Consider the following 9,698-nt stretch of genomic DNA (forward strand, 5'->3'; position numbering starts at 1 on the left):
ATGTGCTAGTGAAAAGTTGAGTTACCCTACGCAGTTAGCTAGTCCCGACGGGACTTGAGCGCGCAAAGCCTGCAGCGCGATCGCATCAAGCATATGCTGCTTGGACTAGGAACGGGTGTGCGTTTTTCTCTCTCTCCCAGGAGAAAAGGTGAAGAACCATTGTTGTCTTTTACGGGGCCGCCGGGTTAAAACGGTGAGCCTGTGCTCGGCACTTCATTATTTAATATTTAAGAATTAAAATTAGAATTAAGATCACAATCAAAATAATGCTCTCGGGGGATCCTTTGATCTTATTATCAACATTGGGGACGCAATAAACCCTCTGGCAGTGACCACCCCCAGTGACAGTGCTTACTAACCGAGGTTACACTTGAGTTGGAGCCGTGCTCTGTTGTGTCAACCTTACCGCTATTTCATATGTGAAATAGTGGTAGAAGCCTTATAAATCATAAATCATAAATCATATCCGAAAAGGGATGAGAAATAAATGCGAGGGTGAACAAGAATCTGAAATGTTTGAGGAGAGTAGCTTACGGGATTCCCTGCTAGCAGAGGCCTCTTTTCTCTGTATTTCGCTGGGCTGGAGTTCGAAATACAGAGAAAAGAGACCTCTGCTAGCAGGGAACTTACGGGAGGTTTTATCACAGTATTTTGTAAAACCTTAGAACACTAAACATCTTAGATTGCGTGCATTTCAATGTAGCTTGCTTTTGTTGTTTTGGGCACAGAAAGTGACATATGCACGTGCGTGTCTGGACAAAAAAGTACAAAGACTAAAGGCAGCAATGTAGACCTATGTAAACCTAGGTCGTAGTGTGCTGCACATGATGACGACATCACTACATTACTATAGCAACACACCTATTCCCAAGCTACGCAAGCGTGGAAAAGACCCCGATAATTTCCATTGTATATCTCAGCGAGCTGTGCGTGGCGTAACCGACTAAGACAGGGCTGGAATCCTGGTTATTGCCTCCCCATTAATGCGCGGGTACCTGAGGTTCCTTTGTGTTGTACAGTTCTCTAGATAGCGGTGCTGGGGTCGAAATCTCCAGCTTAGCCGTAAAGCTGTAAGCTGCCATACGGTGTTTCAGCGCATGTCTGGAAGTATGGTCTATTTTTTTCGCATTTTATATGAGCTGTGTGAGGTTCGATTCACGACCATTGCCTTGAATTGTTTTTTTTCCCCACTGTTTAAAAAAGAGTAAAAATGCTTGCTCATTCTTGCTACTGTGAGCTAAAGTAAAACACGCTATTCCTTCAGGCCTGTTAACATGGTCACGACTTTCAATATTTTAGGTATGCCCCGAGTACTAGGCAATCAACAATATCGGCTTGGGCTTCCTTTGGTGTGACCCATCCAAAATGGCGGACTCGTTCAGCAAAACAACACCCCTTGTGTGAGAAACTCTAGTCTGTTCTTAGAAACAATTGTTCAATCATCATGATAACCAATCAGCTTTAATACTGTCCTATCAAAGAAATTGCTAGTATTTGTAAGAGTTTCTACGGTTTTGAGAGATCTGTTTGGACTTAATGCACAGTTGATTGTGTTGTCATGGCGTTGTGCAGAAACTACTGCGATTTGTTGTTTATGGAAAACAAATCAATAATAGCACTGTACTTAGGATGAAATCACCAGATGATACAAGGAGAACCGTATTAGAAAGGTATGCATTTTCACACGCTTCAACTGCCATGTGTGTTGAAGTTTTTTCTCCTGTGTTCTCGGAAAAGGACACTAAACCGGAGGTCCCGACTCTTCAAGCTGCCCTACACTAACCTGCCTAATCGAACGAATGTAAAAGAACCACTGGGGACGCAGTAAACCATCTGGCAGTGACCACCCCCAGTGACAGTGCTTGCCAACAATACACACACCTGGGAACTTGATTTTTGAGCCTTGCTCTTGTGTGCCTTATTCAGCACTAGTACAACTGGCAGAAGTTATTTATTATATACAACTTGAAAGTTTTCTCAGTTTTAAATAATGTTATAACAGCCCTGGTTTTTTTTTAAATTTCACGCCAAACTTACAGTATTTACCTACAGTATACCTACAATATTTATCTACAGTATTTACATGAAATGTGTAAAAACAAACGAGGCTCTCCCTCTGATAAACCAACAGACTTAGGAATCAAGAGAAGAATAGAGATTGGGCATCCCTCTCTAGTTATCCTGGTCACCATAGGCACATCCGCCGCTGGTCGGCAGAGTCAGGCCAAGACAATCAGCCGACACATCAATATGCAAGAAGATCACAGAGCCCACAGTACTTGACAAGAATCAAAACCCCTCCTGAGTACAACAACAAGCGGGACTTAAGGCGTGGCAGAGAGGGTGTAGTCCCGCCTGTTTGGTTGAGAGAGAAGAATGCTTTTGAAAGGTATATAGATAACATTAACAGCTTTATTTATATTTAAGATGAAAACAACACAGAGGTTACATACAATTAGAATAACATGAAGTCAATTTATAAAGCAATATTGTAGAAAACATATTTTTTTACCTGTATAATACTTATTTATCTTTTTTATTTTCTATTTTCTTTTTGAGTAAATCATTAAAATAGATGTAGCAATGTCCATTACCATACTTATGTCAACGCACAATAGTCATGTTACTGGCGATATTCTGAGCCTTCTAATTAAGACACATTTTAAAAGTAGATTTGCTACATTCCCTGCTGACACGGTTTTTGCTGGAAGAATTGACACCTGGAATTCAACTCAATCTTTGAATTTTGATTCATTTGAAGGAACAAAGACAAGACTCTAAATGCCAACTATTTGCCAGCTAATGGGAGTATTCCTGGAATAGTCCCAAACGTCCTATACAGCAATAACCAGATGGTGCCTAACCTTGCCTATCCCTACCCCCCTGGGGTTCTGCCTATGCCTGTCTATATGGGCTATGCACCCATTGTTCCTGGGGCTTCTTTCCATGGAGGGGTACCCATGGGAAATTTTGTATTGCCTGGACCTGGACAAGAGTTATACCGGAGAAGGTATACACCATGATAGAATGTTGGTATAAGTGATGGGTACAAAATCCTTATAATAAAACCTGGTAGCTACAGTATATTATGACCCTCTATAGATAAAGATTTTGGTTTAGTCATTATATATATTTTTATAGGAAAATTTCTAAATATTCTGATTATAAGTTTTTGTGTGAAAAAGTTTTCAAACATTTATTCTTAAACAATCTATTCAAATAGAATATTCTATGTTTTGAAGCCAGGATTTTACTACAGGTGTGGCGGAAGAGGAGGGCCAGCCCCCCATTTTTCTGAATATATGAACGTTTTTTTACCAACAAGTTTCAAGGGGTACATAAACCTATTTAAAAAAACGTTGTGAGTGCGAAACGGCAAATGGCGATTGGCAAATGGCAGTTCTAGGACCGAAAGGAACCATAGGTCTCATTAAATTTCTACTAAATGCTGAAGAATATGGATAAATCAAACAATTATCCATTTAAGATCATCAATGTATGTCTTTGACATTGCTAGACTTTATTTAACACCTAAAATTTTACGAATGAGTACCCATAAGCACCGTTTGGGCTTACAACTGCCATTTACTATTTGCCATTCGCCATTTGCACTGACAACCTTTTTTGAAATAGGTGTATGCAACCAACAACAAACTTGTTGAACAGTTTAAAATGCATTGCATAAAAACCTAGGTTATCTCCCGCGTTCTTGTAAACAGCGCTTAAAAATTTGAAACCACCCACCCCTCCCCCTGAAACCACCAACCACCCCTCCCCCTGAAACCACTTCCCACCCCTCCCCCTGAAACCACCACCCACCCCTCCCCCTGAAACCACCACCCACCCCTCCCCCTGAAACCACCAACCACCCCTCCCCCTGAAACCACTTCCCACCCCTTCCCCCCAACTTTCGCCCCCCTACTTATGGGACCACTCCACTGCCCCTGTATTAAATGTAGTTGATTATACTTCAAGGCAAATGACTAGATCCCAAGCTGCAACTAGCATTCAGAGGCATTTTAGAGGCTGGAGAGTTAGAAAGGTGAGATGGTGTGCTCATTGTCTGTCTGAATGGGCTGGATGTAGGGGTAGACCAAGCGGCCCCTTTCCCCTATTTTCAGGTATTTTGGTTAAAATACTAAAAAATAAAGGACAGTCCGCTAAAGAACAATTAATTTGGCCCTTGTTCTTAAAATTCAGGGTTCTGCTATCCTGGATATGCCCCTGGTCTGTGTGTTGGTTCTTTAGGTACATCCCCCCATGTCCCTTCTTACAGTTGTGATGCTGAATCATATGAGAATGCAAATACAATGTGCAAGTGTCTACATAGGCCCTGGCCCATAGTGAATAGGCCATTTCTTATTGAAGGATTGTCTACACAATATCTATGACTGCGCATCCCCCCTCAGCTAATTCTGGATCACGCTGACATGACTGAGGGGAGGTATAGGGGGATTTTCAATGCTGCCATTATATGACTTGTCACACCATGGAAACACAGCTTGGTTGAAATTGTGGGTTTTGCTAGAGAAAGAAAAAAACTAGGAGTTCCCAGTGATATAAGTGATATAAGACTATGTTCTACCAGCTCCACCAACCTAGGCTTTCCCATAAATGCAATCAGTATTGTGTGTAAACAGGATTATTCTGCTTATTTTTAGTCTTCATGGATCTTTCAACTGAGATGGCTAGGCAAATCCTCAAATGCCAGGCATTTCACAGAAGGCTTGATTGAAGAATTTCTTATTGAGGACATTATCCCAGATCTTCTGATTGATGTACTTTCACATAAGAAAACCTTGGTAGGTCTCATATTTTGAAATTGCATTATGAATAATGCAGAAATGTATTTGTAAAATCTAATATCAAATTAACATCTTTTGGCAATCCTAGTATTTCTGTTCATGGTATGAAGCCAAAAAGCTCAGAAAATTTGACATGATTAAAGAAATGATGATGCTGATTTGTAGTAGGTATAGTGTTCCGGACCCTTTTATACTTTAATGCATTTTTGATTACAGAACCCTAGTCATCCCTGGTATAGACTAGCAAGCCATGTGTGCACTGATCTTATCAATGAAGACCTCAACTTGATCATCAATCAGCTGGCCGCTGGTGTGTTTTACACACATGTCCCCATGTGAGTGCAAGATTGGAAGAGGCCTTTTCTATAGAACAATGTAGGATGAAGTAAAAAGCAGTAAATCGCTGACTTAATAAAAGCAGCACCCCTAGCTCTGGTCTAGACTGAGTCACCTTCGTAACTTCTGACGAGGGTGTCAACCAGAGCTATCCATGTTTGCATTTCTCATCTGGGCCCAAAAGCAGAAGGATCTGGCCCCCTCACCCCTCAACCCCCCCTCCCCCTCCCCCCTCCCCCCCTCCTCTGTAGACACGACTGATTTGTCCTCACAGCTCTTAAATGCCTAAACTTATTTGCATGTAACACACAATGAGAATTTGCAAAAAAAAAAGAAAAGAAAAAAACTCTGGGGTCATCCCTGGAAATTCATATCGTCCATGAATTGTTTTAAAAAGCCAGAGGTTTTAGTAATGCCCACCAGAAAAACAAGGCATAATTTTTCATAATGTTTTTGTAAAAGATAATCTTTCAATAACCTATGAGGGTTATGTAACTATTGCAGACAGTATCTTCCTTCACATGACCCTTTGCGGGAGATATCATGTGACCTGATTGAAGAGGTTGTCATGGAGACATCACTACCCATTGTGAAATCTGCCATTGGTGACTTGGTGACTGGTCACATGACTGAGAAGAAGCGAGATGATTGGCTGGAGGAGCTGATACTTGAGACCATTCATCCTATGGTCTATCAAGTGGTATGTTTCCCTAAAAACTTACCCAGGGCTTTTCCCTAGGTAGGACAGATATGTATGTTTACCTTTTTCCGGATTTCTTTTATTTTAACATTTGTGTTAGTACAAACAGCACATTTTTTAACATCATTAGTACCCTCTTTTTGATTTGTACTCATTGTTATGAAAGAACTCTCACAGTAGCAGTATTTTGGTCATGATCTTTTTTACGCCACATGTTGCCTCATGATTCATTTGGCACACCCTATGTCTGACTATGTCAGACTGCATGTGTCTGTCAATAGGTGACAAATCTGCTTAGACTTTTTTAAGTCCTGGTTACCACTGTTTCTGGTGTTTTATGTCCATCATCCTTCTGAGGACGTTTGCAACATGCGTAAACGGGGGAGGGTACAGGCACTCAGTAAGTTCCTGCACGATTTCAGGCTTGTGTATCACTTGACGTGAACAAGTATGAGATCACTGTGAGTGATTTGATTGACGAGGTCTTGGACGATCTTATGAGGCCCGTCATTAAGGATGCGTGGAGGGAGGTCTGCGGAGCACAGCGTCAAACACAGCTCCACCAGGTACGTATTAACACAAAGTGGGAATCATCATGACTCTTCAGTCTGGCTGTTACGAATGGGCAATCATTTAAATTTACCCAACGACGACAATGAACAGTTGCTATGCACATTTGTAGGCATTTCAAATCTGACTTGCGCTCGATTATCCGGGACTTTAACTTTTCGGGTGAGAAAAATACACTTCTGGTGCGTGCGTGTGTAACATTGCGGGAAAATGCAAGGTTTGTTACGTTTATGATTGGCACCATCTACAAAGCCTGTATTTTCGCGCCACACCCTAAAAGCTCAATGAAGTAAGTTTTTGAAACGTTGAATTTGTTAATGTAGATTAAGACACCCGGTGACTAGAACCCGGATAACTCGAGTTTTATATTTAGTTAAACCGTATGTGTTAAAATCGTGTCCAATGTGTACAGGTGAGAGAGCTTGCCGAGGGGCGGTTGCTAGACGACCTGTGTTTGGAGCATCTTTTGAGTCTTCTTGCCGGCAACAACCTCAGCTTGTATTTGAGGGACTACACTGAAGAGACAATGGATGGTACGTGCTATCCATAATTAGTTGCAACAATGTATATTTGTTGATGATATTACATATGGCGGTTGTGATGGTGATACTGCTGCTGTTGCTGATGATGACGACGATGGTGGTGTTAGTGGCGATGATGCTGATAGTGATGAATATAGTTGATTAGCTTGATGGAATTGATGATAATGATGGCGGTGGTGGTGTTAGTGGCGATGATGCTGATAGTGATGATGAATATAGTTGATTAGCTTGATGGAATTGATGATAATGATGGCGGTGGTGGTGGTAGTGGTGATGATGATTATAATGCTGATAGTGATAATGATAGTTGATTAGCTTGATTAAATTGATGATGATGATGATAATGATGGCGGTGGTGACGATAAAAGTAATTGTGATGGTGATGATGATGATGATGATGATGATGATGACAATGATAATGCTGGTAGTGATGATGATAGTTTATTAATTTAATATAATTTATGATGATGATGGTGGTAGTTATGTCTTGTTGATGTGATAGTGATGTTTGTGCTGCCGCTGATTAATTAATTGATTGATTTATAAGGCTTCTACCACGATGCATAGAGGCGAAAACTACAGAGCACGGCTCTAAATGTTACCCAATTGGTTTAACTCTGGTGGTAATTGAATTCTAAGCACAAGTTATTTTCTCCTCGCAGGCCTTGTGTGTGGCCAGTTGATTCATCAATATCTTCAAGTATACGATGAAAAGCAGAAAACTCTATCTAATCAGGCACTCAGGGAATTCCACCTGAACCTACACACAGACCTGGTACGTACCCTTGGGAATTCCAGTAAAATACCACCTGGGCATACACACACATGTACCGCTGGGAATTCTGGTGCTGTTTAAACGAAATGCAACTGCGATTTTGTAGGTTTGGCTGTAGTAAGGGTGAAATTTTCAAGACATTTGAATATTTTCATCTCAGACAACCTTTTTGAATAAATAAAGCCTCTATTAACAAAATAAAATTTCTCGGTGCTTACACTCTTTTTTTATATAAGAATGTCTAATTTTCAGTTGAGGCTGGGCCGTTCTTATTTTTGGGACATTTTAAGGCTGAATATGTTCTTGAATTTTATTGTTTATAAGAATTTAATATCCAATGAATTATAAGGAAGAGAATTAAATCGAGAGAATTAATCGTTGGCGCATAATATTGGAAACCACAATAAGCAGACAGCTGGACATAGATTATTATGGATAGATTTCTCTCGTTGCTGGTTCGCAGGCTCTGGATGTAATACTAAACGAGCTCAAGGCGCACTTGGATGAAGATATGGAAGACTTGCTGGAAAAGCAGAAAGATGCTGACCAAATTGATTGCTTTTCGCCATCATAGACAAAAGGAACTCTCGATTAGTGTATAATAAGGGAAATATGTATGTTTTACTTAGAGCTATTTAAAGGTTTAATCATGTCCTGTTGTTCCACCTTTGTTTGTGTGAGGTGGTCAGTTACATTTACCAATTTGTAGGACTTTTCATTCTTGACTAGCTTTTTAATAATATAAGAGTGAGTTGCACTTGGTATTTTGTTAGGATGGCAAAATGGCGGCTTACGGAGACTCTTTAATGGTTGATGTACACGTGATCGCCCCAGTCCAGGCGATCGGGGCGGATTTATATTAAGGCTTTTCGGGCCTAGTTTAGATGACTCATTTTTTATGTGACGTTCCAAATTCAAATGCACGTAAATATCGAATTCATTCACTTGCGTGTATTTTCATTAGGAACGGCACATGAAAATGTGCGTTATGCCTCAATGTTTCCACATAATCCAGATCTCCTCCATCCCATGTACGCATTCACCTCTCCCTTGTCTTCCCACAAATCTTTGCAACGCACGCGTGAAACCGAGGGCCAGGGGGTAAACTTCGCCATCTTCTTTTCAACTTTGTCTTGACCTCGGTTTCTTGCGCTTATCGCAAAGAGTTGTGGGGAAACATGGGCAAGGTTAATTTAATGCCCTAGCCACCCCTTGCTCGGGCTTCCTGTGGTTGGCTGGTTCCAGACCCCGAACTGCCTCACGGTTGATCTCTAAGTACAGGAAACCCGGTAAAGATGTCCGGACTAGGCCGGATCAGACCCGGTTTGAGCTACTTCGATCATATTCAATAGGAACGGCTGTAATTCTAAACCAAAGTAGTTTATTCAAATTACATTATACTTATCTACGCACAGCGTAGAAATAATAATAATAATGATGTCAATATTTGTTGTATTTCAATATTTATTATACAATTAGATTTTTTGAATAAACGATGTATCAAAATTCAAAAATATACATCTTCCCGAATTATATCCTATTAGTTTTAGATCCCGAAAGACAAGAACTGACAGAAGAATATAGAAAAAGTAACAAAACAGTCCCGTATATGAAATATAGATAAGGCTTTTGAGCAAATAGAAAACAGCGTCTATTTATTTTGTTCTCTATTTGCGGATTTTCCTACATCTGATAACTGATAAATATTACGATAAAATAGTGCGCAATATTTTCGTCCAAATATTGACGTGTTCCCATTTCTAGGTCCGTCTGTTTATTATAAAGGATTTGATTGGCTACGGCCACAAAATTACACTTTACGCATTCACGAAGGTAGAAAAGCTCTGCTGTATGTATAACTTTGTCGAAACCAAGATTACCATATAAGGATTGCGCCACCATTACCATATAAGGATTGAATAACCAATACCATATAAGGATCGCATCAACAATACCATACATGGTTCGCA

At 40.4% G+C, this 9,698-nt stretch overlaps 1 protein-coding gene across 2 annotated transcripts; it reads left to right on the top strand.

Annotated features, from left to right (window-relative positions):
• Positions 1-1,153: 1,153 nt before the first annotated feature.
• Positions 1,154-9,242, top strand: LOC5511015. Of its 2 annotated transcripts, XM_032380191.2 has the most exons (11): positions 1,156-1,670; positions 2,132-2,389; positions 2,762-3,010; positions 3,976-4,042; positions 4,662-4,802; positions 5,022-5,140; positions 5,646-5,841; positions 6,264-6,407; positions 6,824-6,944; positions 7,616-7,728; positions 8,192-9,242. In XM_032380191.2, the coding sequence occupies exons 1-11, from the start codon at positions 1,630-1,632 to the stop codon at positions 8,300-8,302; spliced, it is 1,560 nt and encodes a 519-aa protein (XP_032236082.2). In that variant the 5' UTR covers positions 1,156-1,629; the 3' UTR covers positions 8,303-9,242. The 2 variants fall into 2 exon arrangements, with proteins under 2 accessions (XP_048588480.1, XP_032236082.2); XM_048732523.1 differs by lacking the exon at positions 2,762-3,010 and having other exon boundaries at positions 1,154-1,670.
• Positions 9,243-9,698: the final 456 nt, after the last annotated feature.

Source organism: Nematostella vectensis, chromosome 9 (assembly GCF_932526225.1).
Source record: "Nematostella vectensis chromosome 9, jaNemVect1.1, whole genome shotgun sequence".
NCBI lineage: Eukaryota > Metazoa > Cnidaria > Anthozoa > Actiniaria > Edwardsiidae > Nematostella > Nematostella vectensis.